Source organism: Callorhinchus milii, unplaced genomic scaffold (assembly GCF_018977255.1).
Source record: "Callorhinchus milii isolate IMCB2004 unplaced genomic scaffold, IMCB_Cmil_1.0 Scaffold19, whole genome shotgun sequence".
Classification (NCBI taxonomy): Eukaryota; Metazoa; Chordata; class Chondrichthyes; order Chimaeriformes; family Callorhinchidae; genus Callorhinchus; species Callorhinchus milii.
In genome coordinates, this window is record NW_024704760.1 from 10,842,544 (window position 1) to 10,868,131 (window position 25,588).

At 40.4% G+C, this 25,588-nt stretch overlaps 1 protein-coding gene across 2 annotated transcripts in view; it reads right to left on the minus strand.

Annotated features, from left to right (window-relative positions):
* Positions 1–25,588, minus strand: part of trim33 (tripartite motif containing 33) — a 76,945-nt gene that overhangs the window by 33,847 nt on the left and 17,510 nt on the right. For both annotated transcript variants that reach the window (XM_042342023.1, XM_007909374.2), the window contains exons 2-4: positions 18,121–18,239; positions 15,547–15,694; positions 12,015–12,147 (exon numbers count right to left, since the gene is read on the minus strand). In XM_042342023.1, coding sequence (XP_042197957.1) covers positions 12,015–12,147; positions 15,547–15,694; positions 18,121–18,239 — 400 coding nt within the window. The remainder of the gene's footprint in view (positions 1–12,014; positions 12,148–15,546; positions 15,695–18,120; positions 18,240–25,588) is intronic.

Sequence of the window (25,588 nt, forward strand, 5' to 3'; positions counted from 1 at the left end):
CCCTTGATGAGAAGGAAGCACATATCTATTGTGTGGAATCACTATAGGGAAATTCCTACTTATACCAAGAATTAACAACAACTTGTATTTATATAGAGCCTCTTATGCAGGGTATCATCCCAGTGCGCTTTTACAGCACATTGATTACAGCAGTCAAAAGATACACAGCATGGATGTGATGGATGCCATAACCACTCCAGCTTTAAAAAGGGAACTGGTGTCACCACAATAGAGTAAGGTGGTAGATATCCCCCGATGATTCCCTGTTCACTGGATTGTTTGATGACTTATTTGTGCGCGGAGAGAATCTCTGAGGAAATTTTTAAAGGAACAATTAGTCCCAAAAATAAACGAATCTCTCGATCCCCTCACCGGGTCAATGGAAAAGGCATTGATACAGGGCTATGGATTAGTGAGCAGCAAAGATGGAAATCTCACAGAAAGAGCACAAAATGACATTTAAAACATTTAATCTATTTGGATATAGATGATCCAAGCCCCACGTTGGGCCTTTGAGCTCACATTGTCTAGGCTAACACTCCATTGCAGGCTGGTGGTGCTTTGTTGCCGTCCTTGGATGAGATGTGAAACCAGTATCCTGACATGGAGTTTAGGTCTGTTTGTGGGACATCGCTGTGTGTGAATTGGCTGCATGTTCGCTTCCAAATACAAGCACTCCTCTTTACAGTAAATCCCGTGAAGGCTGCCTGATGTGAAAATGCAAGAACTATTTTACATTATTATTTCATCTATTTGGATTTGTAACTGGTGAAGGGGATTGATTTATTGTTACCTTACTCTTGAGACGAGCAGAGGTAAATTCATTTTGGAGCAGAATGATTCACTTAATCCATGGGACGTCCTCCCGACGTGAAAGATGCTTTACAAATGTAATTTTGTTGTTGTTAATCCCACAGACTAAACTCAAATGCTGGGTCAATGAACCAGTACAATTATGCACATTATAATACTATACCAGAACTACCTAATTTAATTTAATTTCTGTGCTGTGTCCCACATTCTCGAATGACAAGTTTCAAAGCCCATACAATCTAAGGCTTTATACAGGAGGAGCTGTGTCATAGATCCACAATAGCCAATATCCAATGAAACGGAATGCACACACTTGATAAGTGGTTAATTTAACTGAAAGTTTTAGTTCTGAAAGATTTCTGCAAAATCTGGTCACCATTCTGATCGGCGTGTAGTCTGTCAGAAAAGAGGCGCCTTCATAATAAATTCTATTTTGAAACCTGGACCTCAAAAGAACTAAAGCACAATCAACTCGCCGCTGTTCAACTAAGAACCTTTTCCATTTCAAGCTTCCTTCAAATTCTTCACTCTGCAATTCAATGATTGGAATTTAGTCGTGCGTTTGTCGAATTTGCCGACTCCGAACCTAACATGGCGCTCTGCTTACACAAGGCTTTATTCCACTTTTGGCAGAAGGCATGCAACACTGAGCTGAACTGTCCAACAAGTGACAAAAACTCATCTCGAGCTCAGTAACTGAGGTTACAATGTCTGTATCTGTCACATTGTGAACCTCAAACTTCAGAGACAAGATGACGTTCTACATTAACTGTGCAGCCATCGTGACTGAACTCTTCCATCTGAAATGATCAGCAAAGAATTCAACCAGAAGTGATCCTGTCACTGTAGTACAACACTGTGCCAACTCTTCTCTCTTTCTGACTGTCTCTGACACAAGGATTTTCTCTCAGATGTCCTCCCTCTGACTTGCCCTCATCTGCGCCGTGACATACCCATCTCATTCGCTGAATTTCTCCCACTATGACTCTGACTGTCAGCCTACATCATACCTGGCACAGACTGCTACATAAACGCTCATCTTTGCGATCCTGGCTTGGCCGTTCTGCATAGCTAAATCAGAACCCCTGTAAGCCGTCCCTGCTCAACTTTTCAAATCACCCAATACTTTTGCCACTATTGTAGCCCCGAGATTACTTCCTCCTGCAGAGCCCGGTCAGTCGGTGTGGGTCAGTGCACGAATTGGTGCAAGAAGTCATTGTGCAGATACACAGCATAATACTGCATTTCTTTGGAAGAAAACACCATGAGAATGTTTTAAAAAATAGTTTATCTTTGACTTCTTTACACCAAAGCACCATCAGCTTTTAGACAGTTGACCAGACTGAAAAGCCACTAAATGATGAAGCAAAGAGCAGGCAGGCCTTCTGATAGCTACCATACCTAAGCACTATAGGAGTTCACTTGCTGGCAAACACGACAGGATTTCAAATTACAATCGATTCAATGGTCAATATACATGTTGGCAAAGTCTGACAGTCCAACTGGCAATGTTATTCTGGGGTTCTGTGTGAACAGCCGCAGGCACATGGCCAACTACTTCAATTGTTAGATTTTAAATAAAAACAAAATGGATTAAAGCATATACTTATTAGAATGCAAATTCTGACCAGGTTTATAGCCGGATTCAAAAGAGTACACAACACGTATTAGGGTCGGTTGCTGTGTTGCTTATCTTCAGTGTTTGACTTTTAAGCCGTTTTCCTTTACATTGTGTTTGGATTTTCTGCCGTAGCACATTCATATTACCATCTGACTCCACACCTGATTATTTCAATCATTTGACTTGTATCAGAGCTTTGGTTATGCTGGTGTCCTTCTCCCCACCCCCACCCCAATGGACCGCTCGTTTTTTGTTAAAGAAAGCATTAATAATTTTTTTAACAACAATTTAATGTGTGTTATTTCTTCATGTTAGTTTTTATCAATAAAGTGAAAACATGTAGTACAATATTGGCAGTAAAATATACCCTCAATAACATCAAACACACACTCCCCCCCACAATTTTGCCATAATTTTCTATTAGCCCTGGTAAAAAGGTTTTGTGGGGGGTGGTTAAGAAGGTTCACCTTTGTCACTAACTGGTTTTCATCAATCTATTACAAATAAATAAGAAGAAATTAAATAGAAGCTCTAACCCTAATGTGGTGAATGCCCCAGCACTAAAACATGCTTTTATACTGTTGCAACATTGCTCAATCCATGAGGGCATTCGGTTTGTTATGTCCCCACTACTGCACATTTGCATTAAATTCAATAATTCAGCACGTTCGGAAGACATTCTGCAGTATATATAATCCACATCGTTTTTCAGTACCTGCACGGAATTTGCAGGAACATTAAAGAAATAATATGCTGACGATACATATATTTGAATAAATTTTGTTTCTCCACAATCAACCAATGCCAAAATAACCGTGACACATAGGCTGCCTGAATATCAGACAACTTTACACCCAACTTTTTACCTAGTTCTATTATTTAAGTAGAATCAATGGGAAGGCACGATGTATGAGTCAGGTGTGGAGTCAGTCGCTGGGTATTATGAATGTGGTGCAAGAGAAAATCCAAAATATAATGTCAAGGCCAACGGTTTAAAATAAGCAAACAGAGGAACAGACCCTAATGTGTAACATCTGGACTCGCCCTAAAACTACATGTCAGGCAGATTAGCGGTTAGGTTTTGTGTGCGGAGGCACAAGTCCTCTATTCAGAACACAAATCTCAAGAGAACATGAAGAAAGGATATTTTACCAGGGAACTCTAGGAGAAATGGCATGTGAAAACGTTTAAACAAAAATCAGCACTTTGTCACTCAGCAATACAAACATCTTGTGAAAGACATGCTATATAATTATTAAATAACCCATTGAAAAACAGCTCTGTGATATTGCCCTAAGTTGTTTTAATCAAGTGGTTCATCAACCATATGGTGGTGTTTCTTCTCTTTGACTGTGAGATTGATTTTGTTTTCCTGAAAGTTTTAAGAAATGAAATCCATTAACATCCTCTCTCTCCTGATCACGTTTAAGAGCTGGTTTCACTAAATTGGAATTTAGTCGTGCGTTTGTCGAATTTGCCGACTCCGAACCTAACATGGCGCTCTGCTTACACAAGGCTTTATTCCACTTTTGGCAGAAGGCATGCAACACTGAGCTGAACTGTCCAACAAGTGACAAAAACTCATCTCGAGCTCAGTAACTGAGGTTACAATGTCTGTATCTGTCACATTGTGAACCTCAAACTTCAGAGACAAGATGACGTTCTACATTAACTGTGCAGCCATCGTGACTGAACTCTTCCATCTGAAATGATCAGCAAAGAATTCAACCAGAAGTGATCCTGTCACTGTAGTACAACACTGTGCCAACTCTTCTCTCTTTCTGACTGTCTCTGACACAAGGATTTTCTCTCAGATGTCCTCCCTCTGACTTGCCCTCATCTGCGCCGTGACATACCCATCTCATTCGCTGAATTTCTCCCACTATGACTCTGACTGTCAGCCTACATCATACCTGGCACAGACTGCTACATAAACGCTCATCTTTGCGATCCTGGCTTGGCCGTTCTGCATAGCTAAATCAGAACCCCTGTAAGCCGTCCCTGCTCAACTTTTCAAATCACCCAATACTTTTGCCACTATTGTAGCCCCGAGATTACTTCCTCCTGCAGAGCCCGGTCAGTCGGTGTGGGTCAGTGCACGAATTGGTGCAAGAAGTCATTGTGCAGATACACAGCATAATACTGCATTTCTTTGGAAGAAAACACCATGAGAATGTTTTAAAAAATAGTTTATCTTTGACTTCTTTACACCAAAGCACCATCAGCTTTTAGACAGTTGACCAGACTGAAAAGCCACTAAATGATGAAGCAAAGAGCAGGCAGGCCTTCTGATAGCTACCATACCTAAGCACTATAGGAGTTCACTTGCTGGCAAACACGACAGGATTTCAAATTACAATCGATTCAATGGTCAATATACATGTTGGCAAAGTCTGACAGTCCAACTGGCAATGTTATTCTGGGGTTCTGTGTGAACAGCCGCAGGCACATGGCCAACTACTTCAATTGTTAGATTTTAAATAAAAACAAAATGGATTAAAGCATATACTTATTAGAATGCAAATTCTGACCAGGTTTATAGCCGGATTCAAAAGAGTACACAACACGTATTAGGGTCGGTTGCTGTGTTGCTTATCTTCAGTGTTTGACTTTTAAGCCGTTTTCCTTTACATTGTGTTTGGATTTTCTGCCGTAGCACATTCATATTACCATCTGACTCCACACCTGATTATTTCAATCATTTGACTTGTATCAGAGCTTTGGTTATGCTGGTGTCCTTCTCCCCACCCCCACCCCAATGGACCGCTCGTTTTTTGTTAAAGAAAGCATTAATAATTTTTTTAACAACAATTTAATGTGTGTTATTTCTTCATGTTAGTTTTTATCAATAAAGTGAAAACATGTAGTACAATATTGGCAGTAAAATATACCCTCAATAACATCAAACACACACTCCCCCCCACAATTTTGCCATAATTTTCTATTAGCCCTGGTAAAAAGGTTTTGTGGGGGGTGGTTAAGAAGGTTCACCTTTGTCACTAACTGGTTTTCATCAATCTATTACAAATAAATAAGAAGAAATTAAATAGAAGCTCTAACCCTAATGTGGTGAATGCCCCAGCACTAAAACATGCTTTTATACTGTTGCAACATTGCTCAATCCATGAGGGCATTCGGTTTGTTATGTCCCCACTACTGCACATTTGATTCAATAATTCAGCACGTTCGGAAGACATTCTGCAGTATATATAATCCACATCGTTTTTCAGTACCTGCACGGAATTTGCAGGAACATTAAAGAAATAATATGCTGACGATACATATATTTGAATAAATTTTGTTTCTCCACAATCAACCAATGCCAAAATAACCGTGACACATAGGCTGCCTGAATATCAGACAACTTTACACCCAACTTTTTACCTAGTTCTATTATTTAAGTAGAATCAATGGGAAGGCACGATGTATGAGTCAGGTGTGGAGTCAGTCGCTGGGTATTATGAATGTGGTGCAAGAGAAAATCCAAATATAATGTCAAGGCCAACGGTTTAAAATAAGCAAACAGAGGAACAGACCCTAATGTGTAACATCTGGACTCGCCCTAAAACTACATGTCAGGCAGATTAGCGGTTAGGTTTTGTGTGCGGAGGCACAAGTCCTCTATTCAGAACACAAATCTCAAGAGAACATGAAGAAAGGATATTTTACCAGGGAACTCTAGGAGAAATGGCATGTGAAAACGTTTAAACAAAAATCAGCACTTTGTCACTCAGCAATACAAACATCTTGTGAAAGACATGCTATATAATTATTAAATAACCCATTGAAAAACAGCTCTGTGATATTGCCCTAAGTTGTTTTAATCAAGTGGTTCATCAACCATATGGTGGTGTTTCTTCTCTTTGACTGTGAGATTGATTTTGTTTTCCTGAAAGTTTTAAGAAATGAAATCCATTAACATCCTCTCTCTCCTGATCACGTTTAAGAGCTTGTTTCATTATGATAGCTGCAGTGGTAACCCTTTAATACTGCTCGGTGTGAGTGACCTCTGGAACAATTAGACACAGGATTCATTTGTAATGGAGTATGAAAAAAACTGCCTCTATTCATCTGAATTAGACCACAACCTGCCACTACCTCAACTTGTGAAAAGGCAAATAAATCAAGGAATACAGGCATAAAATATGGAAGAGAAAATTCATCAAGAGGAATTAGCAAAGTAACCCCAAAACATCCTACAAAAAACACCATCAAAACAAGAAGAGGAAACCGAGAGGAGCTCAACAATGTTAGTGGATTGTTAGTGAAGTTGCTCCTTTGTTTGCTGCTGAACCAGAGGATGAAAGGCCCTGGTTTGATCCATAATCTGTACACATCTCAGTGCTGTAAAGTGACTTAAAGGTGGCTGGAAGAAAAGAAGAAGGAAAAAAAAAGAAACATCAATTACCGTACCATTGCTGAAAAGAACATGCAAGTATACGGAATGGCCAGGATCGAGCTCAAGTGTAAAGCTGTCAAGACGAATAGTGCTTTGAGATGTCCTCCCAATGTGAAATGGAATTGGTTGATTCTATACATAATGGACCAATTTGTACCCATGCAAGGTAAAGGTACCAAGCTGAAAGGCACGCCTGCCTGGTTGGGCAGGCCCACCAAGTAACTTATAAAGAGGGGAATAAAAGGCATTTTAGGCAATGAAGGAAAATGGCAGAGGAAAGAAGGATTGGACTCATTACCAGAAGCGATGCCAGGATTGTAAGAAAGGCAAACAACAACAACAACAAGATTCCATTTATAGAGCGCCTTTCACGTCGGGAGGACGTCCCAAGGCGCTGGACAAAGTAAAGTTTTGAACTGAACATGGCAAGAGATTTGCAGGTTAACAATAAAAAGTGTTTTTTAGTTACGAAAAAGAAAAACGATGAATGGAATCGGCCCATTGAAGGGTGAGAACATGACAAATAATGCTACACAGGCTACAAAAGTACTGAATAGTTTTTTGCCTCAGTTTTTGTTAAGGAGGAGACAACTAACTTATGCAATTCTGGAAAGAGAACTCAAGGGTGTTGTAGAGATATGTTGCGACACGAGTCACATCACATGGTTGCTGAACAGCTGTGCAAACCTAAGGTAAACAAATCCCAAGGGCCAGATAAATTGCATCCAAGGATCCTTAAGGAACTAAGGGAGGAAACTGCAGGAACTCTGGCACAAACCTTTTAGAAATCATCAAATACTTAAGAGTGCCTGGGGACTGGAGAAAGGTTATTCCTATTTCTTTACTCCTACCAACATGAGTCCTCTCAACACAGGAGTCCTCTCAACAAAGGAGTCCTCCCACAGGAGTCCTCCCAAAAGGATGTGTGCAAATATGTGAACAAGGGCTGCTAACAAGTTCAATAGCACATTTTCTTAACCTTAAGGGACAAAGATGCCCAAGAAGCAAAGATAAACCCTTTCAAGGACAAATAGAAATGCCAGGCGAAAGAGAGAGGGCCAATTAAATGAAACTGAAGAACAAAGAACAGCACAGTTGGACTCTTGACACAGAAAGGCATGCAAGCACACGGCAAAATTAATTGCCCGCTCAAAGAACAGCCTAGCAGGACTTGGATGCAGAAAGGACTGCAAGAACACGGCAAAATGACTCACATGTGTGGCAGATTTGCTTAAGGTCCTTAATCTGTAATTTGGTTTGGGGATTTACCTTGCATATCTCTCCTGTTGCTAAGCCTCTTCCTGCAGTTATTGCTCGATTTTCACTCTCAACTCTGGTCTAAGTCCTTCAAGCAATTACCACACATTCTGTATTCTGTACTCTCATTAAAAAAAACCCTCAAAGCCTTTTTCTCTGAACATGCAGACTACCCTTTCAGACCTGTTTTTAAAACCGCCTGGCGCTCCTTTGGGTCGATACTTGTAGAAACCATCAGATGGGAATCTTACCAGAGTGCAGCTCAGGTGTATAACCCGTTTCTAAAATGTACCACTCCCCTACCCCAACAAAATATAACATTTATATGCACATAATTTATTTAAAGAAACCACAATAAACACATTTTAATAATAATAATCCTTGCATTTGATATGGTGCCTTATTACATCATTGAGAAGTCTCAAAGCACTTCACAGAATAAACTGTGAAGTGAATTAACCTTATATTTTGTGGACGAAACACGGGCCAATACTGCACAGCTGTGTCCCACAAACAATCGCGGATTGAGTGACAAAAAACTATAACCCATTTGATCTCATACTCAGAATCATAGAAATATACAATACCGAAGGAGGCCATTCGGCCCATCTTGTCTGTGAAAAGAGCTTCCAAATCAATCCCACTCCCCCGCGCTCTCCCCATAGCCCTGCAAACTTGTCCTCCGCAAATAGTTATCTATTTCTCTCTTAAAAGTTGTTATTGAATCGGCTTCCACCACCCTTTCAGGCAATGTATTCCAGATCTGAACAACTCGCTCTGTGAAAAAATTTCTCCTCACTTCCCCTCTGTTTCTTTTAACTATTTTAAATCGGTGTCCTCGGGTTACCGACCCTCCCGCCAGTGGGAATAGTTTCTCCTTGTTCACTTATTGAATCCCCTCATAATTTTGAAAATTTCTACCAAGTCTTCTCTTAACCTTCTCTAATCCAAGAAGAATAATCCTAGCTCTCTCGCCTCTCCTGATAACTGAAGTCCCTCATTCCTGGTAAACCTGCTTTGCACCCTCTCCAACACCTTGACATCCTTCCTAAAGTGTGGTGTCCAGAGGTGAACACAGTCTCTGGCTGAAGCCTAACCAGTATTTTTTTTAAAGGTTCATCATAACTTCCTGACTTTTGTATTCTATACCCCTATTTATAAATAAATAGGTTTGATTCCCAGCAGGGTGAAACCTTGGACAAATTTCCTTACTCCACACACCTAATAATAATCCCTCAAGAAAAAAATAATAAATTGGTCACTGTTTGTGGAACGCTGTTGTGCGTAATTGGCTGCCGTGTTTCGCCCACAAATATAATCAATTTACTTTACAGTGTATTCTGTGAAGCGCTTAGAGACATCTCGAAGACGTGAAGAGCGTTATATCAAATGCAAGGATTATTATATTATTGTTATTATAAAGCCACATGCTTTTTTAACAGCTTTATCTACCTGTCCTACCACCTTCAAAGATTTGCTTATATGAACCCCCAGGTCTCCCTGTTCCTTCACCCCCTGTAAGATTGTACCATCAGCTTATATCGCCTCTCCTCATTCTTCCTTCCAAAATGCATCACTTTGCATTTCTCCACATTAAACTTCATCTGCCACACATCTGCCCATTTTACCAGTCTGTCTATGTCCCCTTGCAGTTTGCTACTATCCTCCTCACCATTTACTACTTTTCCTCTCTTAGCATTATCTGCAAACTTGGAAATTGTACTCCCTATACCCAAGTCCAGGTCATTTATATAGATCTGATCCCTACTGATCCCTGGGGGACACCACTGCACACTTCCCTCCAGTCAGAAAACATTGTGCACCACACTCTCTGCTTTGTCTTCCAACCAGTTCTGTATCCATGCTGCACTGTTCCTTTAATACCGTGAACTTCTATTTTGCCCTTACAAATCTCTTATGTAGCACTTTATCAAACAAAGTATATTTCCAGAATACTCACTCTACCATCTCCCCATCACAACATCAAGTTATTTCTGAAATGAGTCCAGATCCTGGCCCCAACCATACTTCCTGGTAACCCCATTCCAGCCATTAATAACAACAATCCTTGCATTTGATAAGAGTCTTATGAACGCCTTATTGTTGGGACCTCTCAAAGCGTTTCACAGAATATATCATAAAATGGATTGACTATGTATTATGTATTAATTAATTAATTATACTTTGTGCCTGGTGTCCGTCCTGAAAGCACTTCACCTCCTGAACCTGTGCCCTCTTGCATGCTGCCTTGTTGTCTTGTAAGTAAGAATATGTGCAGTATTTGCTAATGCAAACCTAATGTAATAGTCCATTTATATACCATCTGGCAGTTTGATGGAGTTTCAGAACGCAACCAGAAACCCATTGCTTTGAAGGCTTCTTTATTCCAATTTATGTTAAATGTTAAAACAAAAGAGAAAACATCATAAGTTTAATAATAGTTTAATATTTTACTAAAAAAACTGTAGTTTAATATTGCAGAACTTTCTCCTAGGCTATTTCCAGTAATAAACAAGGGGAAAGAATGCTGGCAGGTAGAACTGAGAAAGACGGCAAACAGGGTATTCGAAAAATTGAATTTGGAGAAGACAAAGATGTGGAAGAGGGTTTGGGCGGTGTGGAGGGTGGGAGAGGGAAGTGGCTGAGGTAATGGTGGAGGAATCCCAGATAAAAGGTTTAATGGAGAGTTGAGGATTCAACAAAACACTGAGGTTCTGCACGTGTGTTGGAAGTGAGCAACTGGGAGGTGAATACGGTCAGCAAGCGAGCTGAGGAGGCACTTACGGGAGCCAAGCCAGACAGCCTTGGTTTTGATAATGTTGAGTTGAAGAAACTTCAGCCTCATCCAGGACTTGATATCTGACAGGCAGTCTGCCAAAAGGGCAGCAGTTCTGGAGTTGAGGGTGGAGACAGAAAGATAAGAGTTGGGCATCATCCACATACTTACAGAAGTCCCCCATGCCAAGGGACATAGTCACCAAGGGTAGCATGTAGAAGAGGAAAAGGAAAGGCTCGAGGATAAAGTCTTGAGGAATGCTGCACGTGACAATGTTGGGCAGGAGAAGAAGCCATTGGAGGAGACAAAGTGAAGACGCTGAAACATGCAGGAGTCTAGGAGTCTGAATCTAGGAAATGACAGGGTCTCCCAGACGGATGTACAAGGTGGAAGAGGCTGGGGTGATCAATGGTGTCAAAGGCAGCAATGAGATTAAGGAGACCAAGGAGACAAGATTGTCAGAGGCAAAGAGGATCTATGTACCTTTATACTGTGACAGGAAAGAATGTCTTGAATAAAATAATCTTGTATGCGCCACTGGCAACTCCAGGATTGAAAATGCAAATATCTACCCATTTGTTGAATCATCGAGCAAGCCTTTCTTAGTGTTAAAACTAATAAAATGACAAGGCTGTTCTAGGTTAAGAAATTCTAATTCTTAAGAATGAAATACTACGAATAAAGATTGTGCAGAACCAAATCAAATCAATTCTCTCTCCATATAAAAGTCCAGGAACATAGTGCAGAAATGACACACAATAAATAATCAACATTTAAGATTAGAAAAGATCTACTTGCATTACATAATTAAAGCACTGCTTCAAATTGAATTACTTCCTCCCATTGTGCCTATTGCCTTGTACAACACATTTTAACTTCCAAATATACTGATACTCATAGATTGTCAAACTCAATTCCTTATTTTCTCCTGCAAATCAAACCGTGCAAATTCAAGTAAAAATAGTTCTTCTCAATATGAATCGTGGTTCAAAGTCACCCCTGGGAAAGCTAGCTACTATTGAAGCAAATACTGCAAATACTTACATTAAGTTTCAAAAATACGATTACAAAAGACTTAACAATTAAGCACAACCATCTCTTAAGAAACCGTTAACAAACTCAGTGTGGAGCAATGAATGGCGACATACCTGTGTTCTTTGTGTTCTAATAACTGACAGTCCCGGCACGTCAGTTTATCACAGGTCTCACAGAAGAGTTTCAGCTGCTCCTGTTTATGGACAGGACAAAATACAGGTCGTTGGCTGGACACCCCCATCACCTCTGGAATTGAAGAGAGATAGGTTACCCCAGGCCCAATCCCATCACCACATCCCACATGATGTTATTCTCTTCTATTCAGGTTTTTTTTTTGAATGAAATTTATTTTTTTGTGCTGGATGTTGTCTTGATTTTTGACACCATAAATTTTAAATAAATTTGTTTTTTTGTTAAAAATATTTAGCCAAAGACATTTCAGTCACACAATCAGCACATCAATAACATGTTAGGAGCCATTCTGCACAAATGCTATAGCCAGCTGATCACAGTGGGTACACCTCGGCACAGACCTGGCCTCATGCAAATTGTTCACCCCAAATTGCTGTTAAATTTTAATCAAATATTGTGTAGGTGCTAAATTACCCCTTCCCCACCTCTCCAACTGCATCAATTACTTCTCAGACATTAAACTGAGGCTTTGGAGCACCTGACAAATTATAGTTATAATTTAACAATAATGTTCTATTCGATCAAAATATCGTTCAAAGTTAATGCACCATAATTAGCCACTTCTTATTATACCTTTTTTTTCTTAGTATTATGCACAGTTCTGAGTGCATCTATTTTCCCCAAGAATTCAAATGATCAGTGACACTTTTAGAAATATTCCAGCGATGCCCTCATCGGGCATATCCCTACGTATTCACCAGCAAAATGTAGCCTCGCAGTTTAATAATAATTCAAGTAACTATAAAAATTATTTGACTCACATTAGAATAAGGACCTTAAAGTCTATTTCCTGTTAATGTATTCTAATAGTGAGATAGTATTCTTAATAATCTTTGCATTTGCATCACATCTTAGCGACATCTTAAAGTGCTTCACAGATCATATTTTGTGGGCGAAATGCCAATTGTGAACAGCAATGTCCCACAAAGTCATGGATTGAGTGACCAAATTATTATTTAATTATTTTTTCTTCAGGATCATACCCAAGATACAAGCATTCAAGATTCATTTCACCACATTTAAGAGAAATGTCTGCTTACAAACTCATTGTATAGAAGTGGGATGCAAGGGTTGCACATCTGAATATATTTTTTGTTCATTTCAGGCCAAAAATTCCAGGTCATTGTCAGATTAGGCCATGATGACAGGTTCTCCAAGTCAACTGAACGTAGAATAAGACATCAAACCAGAAGTCAAAAGGTTATCGACCTGAAATATTAACCCACTTTCCTCTCTCCATAATTGCTGCCTGATTTGCTGAATGTTCCCAGGGACATTCTGTTTTTATATCAGCGAATGACTAATTTTATTTGGGAGATTATTGGCCAAGGACATTGGAGAAACTCCTTGTAGTATCACAGGATCTTTAACATGCACCTGACAATAGAACAATTGTCTAAAGATAACACAGCTACTAGTAATGCCACGGTTATGGCAGAGGAGTTTTTTTTAAAAAAGAAACTAGTTAAGAAATTGAGGAAATGGGAGATACGTTTCCTTTCAATTATTCTTAATACATACATGAGGGCGAAGAGAATAGAAGGATATTGGAAGGGGGTTATTGAGGGGGATGAGGAGAGACGGAGGGTCATGTGGAGTTATAAACACCAACACTAGTTGGATGGAACATGAACTTTTTATCAGAAAGTATTTCTTTACATAAAAATAAAGGCCAGGATTGATTTGATTGATTGATGCTGTAATGGAACGATGGTCGGGATGATATTCTGGAAGGATGAGTCCAATTGGACAAAGGGCCTTCAATCTTGTGATCTCCCATTTGACAAAATTACCTCTGGGTATCGAAGTGATTATACACAATTATAGATGCAACCACAACAAATTACATTTATATAGTGTCCTTCACATCAGGACTTCCCAAGGGGCAGGTCAATCGAGCGTTTGCACCCGAGCTGGGGATTGGATACAAGAGAGGTGGGGGCCAAGGAGATGGGAAAATAACCAAAGGCATGGTTAAAGATCATAAGACGGACCTCGAAAGTGACGAGGGAAGGGACAAAACGAGGGGATTCAGGGATGGAATTCCAGAGAGTGGGGGCAAAAAGACTAAAAGCACGACCACCAAAGGTGTGGCAGGCAAGGTGTGGGATGTGAAGCAGATTTGTGTCTGCAGAACAGAGGGAAAGGGCAAGTTGCTAAGGTTTTACAAGGTCACAAAGGTAGGGACGGGCAAGACAGTCGAGGGCATTGAAAATGAGGACAAGGATCTTGAACTCAATCCTATTGGGGATGGGGAGCCAGTGTGGTCAGGCGAGGAAAGGGGTGATAGGCTCAGAGCCTGGTTCGGGAAGATGACATGAGCTGTAGAATTTTGAGTCATCAGCATCTTGTGGAGGGAAGAGTTAGAAAGACCAGTGAGCAGAGAGTTAGCATAGGCAAGCCTGGAGATGATTCAAAAGCATGGATAAGGGTCTCAGCAGCCCGAGGAGAGAGGCAAGCATTGTTGCAAAGATGGGGGAAAGCTGAACTGGTTAAGGGATGGATATGGGGTTTAAAGGATAATTGAGTCGAACAAAACACTGAGGTTCCATATTGGTTTAGTGAGTTGGTGTGCATCCAAGTATAGTGATGCCATCAGCGCCTGAGGTGTCAAGGCATTAACAGGAGCAAAGCAGGGAAGCCTCTGTTTTGTTGACATTCAATTGGAGAAAGTTAGCTCTCATCCAGCCAATTGTTCAAGAGAGAAAACTTAACCCAAATAAGACTATACAAATTTCACAGTTAGAGACCGTGTATGGGCTCATTGTAGCTAATGAAAATAATGCATTTAGAAAGCTGAAGCACTTTGCAGTGCCTCACTACGTGATAATAATAATCCTTGCATTTGGATATAGCGCCTCAATACGTCATTGAGAAGTCTCAAAACACATTCTGTGGAATATACTGTAAAGTGGACTGACTATATACTTTGTGGGCAAAGCGCAGCAGCCAATTATGCACCACAGTGTCCCACAGTCATGGATTGAGTAACCAAATTATTATCTTTTTTTGCATTAATACACCCGGAAAAGCAATCTGCCAAATGACTAACATCTGGATTTCTACTTACTGCTGAGTAAACAGTGGCAAACAGAAACTTGCCCAACATTTCGCCCTGTCAGGGATCGAACCCATGTCCTCTCGAGGCAAATGCTTCAACCAGTAAGCTACAGGACTCTACATAATGTTAAGTATCCACTATTGGATATCTAACTAATAACGAATGTGGTATTGTACGTTGACAGCAGTCTGTCCTGGCCTTCAAGCAAGTCTTCTTGAGTTAGTGATCTAAGAAGTTTAACTATTAAACTGTGGCCTCTGAATGTGTATTATGCTTACTGGTGTAATTCTGTCAGTAACTTCACTGTATCTTCCAGTAAATCAGCTTTAGGCTGAAGATTCATGTGAAGACCAGAATTAAAGTTGTGCTGTTTGGTCGAGTTAATTCCCCACCTGGTGAAACGTCTTCCTTCTTTCTTATTGTGTGATCCTTTGTGAATTTCACTCTCTGGTGAGCTTCTATGCAAGTTTTACAGAGCCATTCAACACATTCCACACAAAATCCAATAGCTTCTGCATTATCTTCACAGCTTGTGCATACCTGTGAACACAAAATTAAATATCAGTATTCCAAGGACCAATTAATGAATAGATCTTAGCAGATTTGAAGTGTTGATTCTTTCAAACACAGATTAGATAGTTTGCTTTTAGGAAATAACATTATGGGATACAGTACATAGGGAGTTCGGGACATATGTGCGTGTGACCGCCAGGAATATGGAAGGCAAACTAGATGGACCTTGTTTTTTTTTCGTCTAGCATTTCTTATGTTAGCATGTAACAGATGCTGCAGCATTAACGCACGATTGCTTCCTCAGTTTAGTTAACACCAGAGATGGTCCTCTTAAGGAAAATGTATCTTTCTCCACAAGGATGGATTGGAGGTCACTGGGAAAGATCTATCTATTGAACAGGTCCCGCGGCCATCTCACACACTAGTATGAGATCTTCAGATCTCACAAGCAAGTTGCAAGTAGAACACTTTCATGATTTTATCAAAAGGGGGGAATATTTCTATACTTTTTTTTCAGTCTCTCTCATTTGACTTCTTCGCTGTTCAAGTTTTCTTTGTACTTCCAAGCGGATCATTTTTTCAATGACTAGGAAAAGGTTACCCAAGAAGGTGAGGAATGAATAGTGGAGACAGGGAATAGTGCATAATCTTGCATCACGCAAGAAGCAATGTTGGCAGCCCTTGCTTTCTGACTTGAAACTTGTGCACAGGAAACCTTCAAGTTGTGCCAGTTTTGAAGGTAAGGAAATCACCTTGAGTTGTTCATTATCAAAAAGGGAAAAGGCGAGATCAGAACCTCTTATATGGAGAGGGAGAAAGATCAAAGAGCAATACAAATGAATGTTCCACCATAACCAGAATGGAAATCATTTCATTTCCATGGAAATCATATACAGCTATCACATATCTCCAGGAGATAGGAGTCAGCATCTTGTTCAAGCAGGTCTTTCATCCTACATAAAGCAAGTCACTTCCATTTATTCAGTGAAAATATTCTAATGTTCCAAGTCTTCACTGTAAAAGACTTTGGTTCTCTGAATGGAATTCTATACTTAATCTTTCTAAGATATCAGCCAATTTCATGCATTATTATGATAATTTTAACATCTGATGATATAGCCTGATCAAGCTGTTGAGATGTTTAAATACTTCACAGGAGTTTATTGTGAAGTTTAGGGACTGCATTTGTAGCCAATCGAAGATGCCTAACTAGGGTATACTTAACAAGCTGCCCAATCTCATTAGCATGTTAGTCAGAACACAAGTTTCCATAGTCAGCGGGCACAACATTTCCTCGTCTTACCTTTTCTCTTCACTGTTACCCAGGAGGAAATGGGGAATTTATTTTAAAAATGGCCAATTGCCTTTGCATCTCAGGACTAAATGTTTCGCCATAAAAATTAACTCTTTAAAAGGTTTAAATTGTATCATTCAAACAGGTAAGCACCTAGCTGAAGTTTCTCCTTTTCTCTTAGGCTGAACAAAATCCCTCTTGGGGAATCTTCTACCCCACTGCAGAGAACACCGCTGAAATCAAGGCTAGAGCTGGCTCTAACACAAGTGTGATACCACAAGTGCAACTCTACCACCTCGCACAATTGACAAGATTTATGCAACCTATTCCACAGTATTTGCCTCTGCAGTTGGTGGTGAGAGAATTTTCAAGGTTCTACATTTGTAAAAGAGCTATCCAGGTTTATCAGCTGGAAGAGCAAGGGCACGAGTTAGAAGAGGGTAAGATCTACAGCTTTCTCCAACTCACGCATTTGTGTCGGAGATAATGTCAAAGCAACAGCCTGAGAAAAGCATTCATCAATGCCCTGATGTATTCTATGTCTGATCATGCATGTCAGCATGTCTGATCCATCTCAGCAGTCATGATATCCCCAGCACGCAATAAGAAAATACTTCCTTTGGCAGCAATGTCTTTCAGACATAACTGCCTGAAAGTCAAACTGAAGTCAGTATTCTTTCCATAGCTTTTTGCTCTTCTGCAGATGATGTATTTTGACAATTACTTTCAACTGTCACCTACCATTTTGCAGGTAAGTTGCAAACCAGTTTAACTCTTGCCAAGGAATACGGGAAGCTATGCCTATTCGTACAAAACACTCATCTATAAAGGTAGGAGGAAGTAAAAATATTTCACACAATACTTACCCTTATTCTTTACTAAATTCATCTGGCAATTCTATATATACGGTTCATACAGTGTACCCCACCCCTCAGCAAGCACAAGCTGGTATCTACTGAGCATACATTTTAAATTAAGATTAGTTAATTTCATTCAAATTAATATTTACTGTTTAATTTACTGAGGACTTCATTTTGAATGTCCAAACTACATTTGATTAGTCAATCCCAACCATTTACCAATTTCCTATTTACTAATTTAAGCTTTCTGTTGAATCAGTTTTGGGTTTCTACATCAGAATGAAAAAGGGCAGTCCTACCTGATATGACTTTTCATTACTGCTGTTCCCCGTTTCCGAGGAATCCTTCACAAAGTAGTTATCCACCATGTCGATTTGTCTGCATTCCTGTCGACACACTGGGCAGCGAATTACACCCACTGTAAAAAAACAAACAAACTTTAGCCCGAAGAAGCAGCACTTCAAATGTACGTGATAATTGTTGGAAAATATTTTAACAAAGTATTAAAATTGTATTTCTCGCATAATCACTGGGTTAGTTTCAGACTTGAAGAAGATCCATTTTCAATCCAGCCATGGAATCTAATGAATAAAATCTCACTTATAAAAGCAACACCCACGTTTTAATATTCATCCAGAAAAATTAGCACGATGTCAACACAGAAGTTTTCAGTTTGCCAAGAGAGAAATCACTCAAAGAAATGGTATGCAGCCACAACACATTATTGTGGAGATGTCAGGTTGCCAAAGTTATTGAGTAGAATTCCCAAGTTAGTAAATGCATTAAAAAAATCATTATAATAATGTTTGCATTTGATATAACACCTTATCACATCGTTGACCCGCCTCAAAGCGCTTCACAGAATATATTGTAAAGTAGGCAAAATACTGCAGGTGCTGGAAATTTGAAATAAAAACAGAAGTCATTGGAACACTCAGCAGGTCAGGCAACATTTACGGAAAGAGGAAAGTGAGTTAAGATTTTAGGTCGATGACCTTTGGTCAATTTTGAAACACTAATTCACTTTCCTCTCTCCATAGATGCTGCCTGACCTGCTCAGTGTTCCCAGCAACTCCTGTTTATATTGTAAAGTGGACTGACTGTACATTTGTGTATGAAATATATAAATGGATTTAAAGAGCATGCATATGGGAACTGAATTACTTGCTCCAGTTGAGAAAGGGAAACAAAGGCAACTTTCTATGGATTCCTCATTGTGTATTTCTCTCATCGAAAGACGCAATCAGACTTCAGACAGCAGAAACTTGACAAAGATTTGCCTATTATAATATTTATCAAATCAGAAATCATCAAACTCCACTCAGGAAGAATAATAAATCATAATTACAATACTACCAGCTCTTACTGAATTCTAGTCTCCTACACCAATCCATGAAAATTCAGCTCCCAATTCCTACCAACAAAATCAGTGGCTAGAAAAGTAGCAGTAACTCTGGATTCATGATCAAAATAAAGAGAAGCAGCTGCAGGGATGGTGGGCTCCAGCCTGGCCTGCATTAACCTGTAGCTCAACACCCTGGAGTAGAATCAGCTTCACAGTGAGCACAAGCCATATGAGGAGCTTGATTGGATAACAACAATTTGCTTTTTTTTGGTCAGCCGCATGCTTGATATACGCGGAATCCCATCACTGTGCTTACGAGTATCCAAACCGAGCTGAGATTCCACGCCTCCCACCTACACATGGAAATTCTAGAGATAGATTGTTGGAATGGAGTGCGCTCTCTCCCTGGACGGGGGCATCCTGCTTACCCAATTCCTGAAAAGTGTTAGGTGCAGGTTGGCAAGAGCCAACCCCAGAGTGTGGGTTGGGGTGCTGCAGGAGTCTAACCAGCTAAAATCACATAGTGTGCCATTGATCTTGCTGTCGAGCAAATTTTCCCTTCTGCTTATCCAGCTAGGACAACCCTGCCTGTTAGGGATTTGGCTTGCAGTGTTAACTGCAGAAGCTAAGTGGGATGACTCCCTGCCCCAGTGACTGGTCTGCCATTCCAGGTCCCACTGATGAGCCGGGCTGGCTGTGCTGTCATCAGTAGTGCTTTGAAATGCTGCAGATCCGCCTGGCTCAGGATCGGACTACTGAGACAGAGAACAGATTCGATTCCGACATTCCAGTGCCAAGCATGTCGCCTTAGAGCCAGTTCAGCTCCAAGGAGACCCGACTTGAATTCGATAACAGCTTTTAAGAGAGAACTGGATAGGTATCTGGAGAAGACGGATTTGCAGGGTTATGGGGAGAAAGCTGGTGATTGGGGTTAGTGAAAGTGACGCTCTGTCAAAAAGCCGGCACAGACTCGATGGGCCAAATGGCCTCAACAACAACAACAACAAAATTCCATTTATAAAGCGCCTTTCACGTCAGGAGGACGTCCCAAGGCGCTGCACAGTTGGGTCATGACCCGAGCAAGGGGGAAATGGTCAGGGTGAGGGGAGGGAAGGGAGGGAGCGAGGAGGGGGAAATGGTCAGGGTGAGGGGAGGGGAGGGAGGGAGCAAGGAGGGGGGAAATGGTCAGGGTGAGGGAGGGGAGGGAGGGAGCAAGGAGGGGGGAAATGGTCAGGGTGAGGGGAGGGAAGGGAGGGAGCGAGGAGGGGGAAGAGAGTCGAGAGGGGCCTCCTTCTGTGCCGTAACATTCTATGAATCTATGAATCTATATAGCACCCTTCACAGGTGTAGCATCTCAGAATCCTTCAACTGTTGATGTTGAGAAGACCTCTTCACAGCAACGGATATGGACTTCAAGAATATCAAATGGCTAGCCTTCTGCAAATGAATGTTGAATAGTTGATGAATAAACTCTGAGGTTTGGGATAACAGCTGCTGGAAGGCATTATCTGGAAACCACTCTCAGAAACACACACCAATAACCCCAAGAGGCTCAGAAGTAGTGCCTTATGCCACCCAGTGATGGCACAAATCTACATTTGTTAGATATTGAATGAACAACTTGTGACTATTTGACTATGCTTACAGTCACCTCACTCCCTGGCTTGGTGTCACGTTCCGCTACTGCTAAATGCTCTGAGACTTCACCTTGCATGAAAGGCACTATATAAGTTGTTATCGCAATACCATCAACAATAATAATCCTTGCATTTGATATTAAAAACGTCTCAAAGCATGGCACAGAATATACTGTAAAGTGAATTGACTGTATATTTTGTGGGCGAAATGCGGTAGCCAATCGCGCACAGCAGTGTCCCACAAATAGTTGTCGATTGAGTGACCAATTTATTATTTTTATAAGGACTTATTATCCCCGGAAAAGCGATCCACCAATCAACTAACAACCAGGCTCCTACTTACTACCAGGTAAACAGAGGTGTGTGGCGTAAGGAAACCTTCTCAAACATTTTGCCCTGCCGGGAACCAAACCCAGGTCTCTTGTTTGGGAGGCGAGTGCTCTAATCATTGAGCTATACGACTCCACATATTTGGGTAATCAATGTAGATTGCCACACTGCAATTCATTGCTCCGTCTCTGAAAAGTAAAACTAATTATGTTTGATCACTGACAAGGATGTACAATTTCTGTTCAAATATTGGAGTCTAATTTGCAAGCTTCGCTAACCATGTCTAACCACACATGTAAAGAGGGAATTACAAGTGCCCTTAATTATGTAATTAACATTAAGGATCCAGTATTCCATTTCATTGTTTGGTAATTACACAATTAAGGGCAGCTATCAAGTATCCTCATCCAGAAGTTGCTTGTTGTATTTCCTTTTACCATAGCTGCAAGCTATCTAAAGCTTGAACAGCAGTGTTGAACCACAGAGCCCACATATGGCTCATGAAGGGTCTCGGTGTGGCTCAAATGCACCTCAGCTTCAGCAGAAAGCATGCGTCCGCTGACAATTTGCTTAGAGATGTGTGCACGGCTATTTAAACATGTTATATGTAAAAATTTCTCTAGTCACACTTGAAATGGTCATCTAAAATATTACTCATCTGAATCATCAAAAACAAGTATACTCAATTGTTACATGTTTTTTGAGTGACAACATAATGATGTAGATGTGTATATTAAACACACTATGCCCAGGAACTGTTTTCCATGTGGTTAAATGAATATAACTTGCACCTCATGATGTCTCTACTCTGTTCGATTATAAATGTGCGACAGTTAAATGCTAGTAACTTGAACCGATGTCCTTTGGATGAGATGTTAAACTGCCTGTTCTGGTGGACGTTAAAAATCCCATGTCGCTGTTTAAAAAGAGTGTTTCTCTCCTGGTGTCCAGGCCAACAATCCCCTAAATAAAAATTGGCCATTCATTTCATGGCTGTTTGTGGGAAATTGCTGTGTGCAATAGTTCTGCCCCATTTGCCTACAAGCATACAGTCATACCATTTCACACTAATTCTTGTGAAGCGCTTTGAGCCAACAACAACAAAATTTATAACGCACCTTTCATGTCAGGAGGACGTCCCAAGGCACTGGACAGTCAGTGTTTCGAAACCGAGCTGGGAGTCAGGATTGAGGAGGGTGGAGGGCAAGTGGGGAAGACAGTGATGAAAGCACGGTCTTCAGGTGGGTCTTGAAGGAGGCAAGCGAGGGGGCGAGGCGGAGGGACTGAGGAATGGAGTTCCAGAGGGTGGGGGCAGAGTGGCAGAAGACCCACCCGTCAATGGTGGGGCAGGCGAGGCGGGGGACATGAAGCAGGCTGGAGCCCACTGAGCGGAGGGAGCAGGCAGGATAGTAGGGGGTTAGGAGGTCGCAGAGGTAGAGGGGAGAAAGGCCATGGAGGTCTTTGAAGGTGAGGGCCAGGATCTTGAACTGTATCCTCTGAGTGATAGGAAGCCAGTGGAAGTTGGAAGCGTGCTTCCAACAGTGATAAGGCTCTATTATTATTATGACGATGATGATGTCTCAAAGCACTTCACAGAATCTATCTATACTAATAAAGACAAAATGTCTGTGTGTCTGCCAATAGCGCAATAACCATACATGATTTATACCTCATCGGAAATGTCTTGCATGGGGGAGTGTCAGGGGCATATTTTTTGGGGGGGAAATCTCCTATCGTTGATGAGCTATATTAAAAAATTATGCATACCCATTGCATCTACATGTTCAACAGGAGCCCTCCTAAAAGCATATGTGTGCAAATATGTGAACAACAGCCCATTTTCTTAATCTTAAGGGATAAATATGCCTATGAAGCAAAGATCAAGCCTTTCAAGGACAAATAAAATTCCCGAGTGAAAGAGAGATGGACGATTAAATGAAACTGGTTGCAAGCATAGCTGCGACAGGTACAGCTAGTTTACTATATAGCGCATTGACTGGATGTTTTGTCGGCGAATTAAGCAAGACTTTTCCCTTATAATCTTTATGACAAGAAAGGTTGGCAATCAACAAACTCATTTAATGACAAATAACCAATGTTTGTAATGAAATTGTGTTTTGCTTTTTCATCTTTAGGTGTACATCAATGCACCTATAGTCACAAAGGAAATACGACGACAGACCAAAGATGTAGGTCAAAGAATGCAATTCAAGAACTTAGTTATGCTCACAATTTTAAGTTGCTGGAAGATTCTTGTTTCCAAATTGGTTTAGGAAATTAAAATGTCTCATAATCCTTGCATTTGATATGGTGCCTTATCACGTCTTCGAGTCATCTCAAAAAGCTTCACAGAATATACTAGAAAGTGAATTGACTGTATTTTGTGGGCGAAACATGATTTGCATTAAATTCCTTCTACAACATACATAACCAAACCCACTCTGATTACAACATAGCCTTGCGGTAACTCAAAAATAGCACAGGACAGTTCTCTTACTTCTGGCACCAAGTGCAAAGTTTAATGAGAAAGGAAGATGAGATGAAGTATCAAAATGTCAAGATCATTCTAAATATTTTAAATTTCCCTTTACTTCCATGAAAATTTAATTGTAAATGTAATTCCCTTATTCAAATTCATCTGGAAAAAAACTCAAATAAATTGATATGCATCTCATTATTTCTGGCTCTGTTGGCACACACTAGCTGCTGTGTTTGTGTGCAACACTCATATTTAATAGTTATTATACAATTAATCATCTCTCTTCCTAAGTCTAGTTTCTGTCTGCTTTGTGATTTGCATGCGTATTAAAGGACTTCCCTGTTACTATTTCCAGAAAAGTAGTGTTTCCCCCAGTTATCCAGGCAAATATTGCTCCAACATTAAAATTCAACCACTCCCCACCAAAAACAGGTTAAATGGCTACTCATCCCATCGTGAGACGCTGCTGGTGCAAATTAAACGCAGCATTCACCTATATACCATTCACTTCTTTTCCAATTATTTTCATTTGGTGAAGTTCTTTGATGTTAATTAAAAAATAAATTGATAAATTAATAATTTGGTCACTTAATCCATGACTGTTTATGGGACATTGCTGTGTGCAATTAGCTGCCACATTTCGCCCACAAAATATCCAGTCAACTCACTTTACAGTATACTTTTAAGCGCTTTGCGACATCTCGAAGATGTGATCAGGCACTAAATCAAATGCAAGGATTATTACTGTGTGATTCGTAAAGTTATTGTAATACTCCCCCCCCCCCCCCCCCCAGCCCCCACCCGCCGTCTATGCCGAAGAAAGCTTCACATTCATGAAAGGGAATTCATTACACTTATCCTCCACTCAATACACAATAGCACCATAGCTGTCCTTGAAGTTAACTGTAAGAACTCACTTATATGAGAGAATCTGGATTGCAAAGCACTTATCTAATGTTCTGTTTGTAAAATATGTTTACAAAAGAGATAATTTAACCATGAGCTAAAACGTATGTTTCCATTGTCTATTGCTGTCTGTAAGTCATCATTCTTACATCTGGCATCAGACCCAAGGAGAATTAACCCTATAATGTTTAATTTCCTAGCATTCACAATTGCCCAAATGTGAAAATGGCCATTTAAACACTGCACAACTGTACAGAAAAGCCTTGGTTACAATCAAGTCAGTGTTAAGCTCCGCAGTTATAATGCCATCAGTCGATAGCTCAGTCTGTTATCCCACACCATGCATCAGTCATGTAGTCCCATACCATGAGTCAGTGGTTTAGCCTATGATCCACACTATGAGTCAGTGCTTTAGCCTGATGACATACCATGAGTCAGTCAATGGTTTAGTGAAGAGAAACAAGCATTCCCGGAGCTAGTAGTTTGGTCAGTGACCATTTTAACTCCACAAGTCACCATCACATTGAATAGCTCCAATGCAAAATTTCACAATTTCAAAAGAGGGTTATTACTCCACCCAACCATTCAACTTCTATGTATTAGCTGTCTGTGTCTGGCCAGTTACATATGTTCATATGTAAAAAGAATGTCTGGTTTTGATACTCTTATGCATGGTGATAGGGTTTTTCCTGCATGTGGCAGACAGCTGTCTGAACAAAAAAAATACCTCTGACATGACCTAGTCAGAGTACACAAGTTCTCTGGAGAAACGATTGCATGGTGTTAGTCGAGTGGTCGCACTTTTTCAAGAAAATTGGAAATCTCACTTCCGCCTGAGTAAATACCCACCTGCACAGGCCTAAAGAATAAGCGATCCATGCTGTAGGATTCATTATGACACAACTACCACGTCAGTAATGGTTCAATTCAATAAGTGTTTACTTAAGGAAAACCAAGACCTCATACAGCAGGGTTTCAAACATATACAGTACAACAAATTAGATTAAAAATATAAACTAAGTAGCAATTAACTCAGAGAGTTTAGTAGTGATCAATTGCCTTCTCTGGGA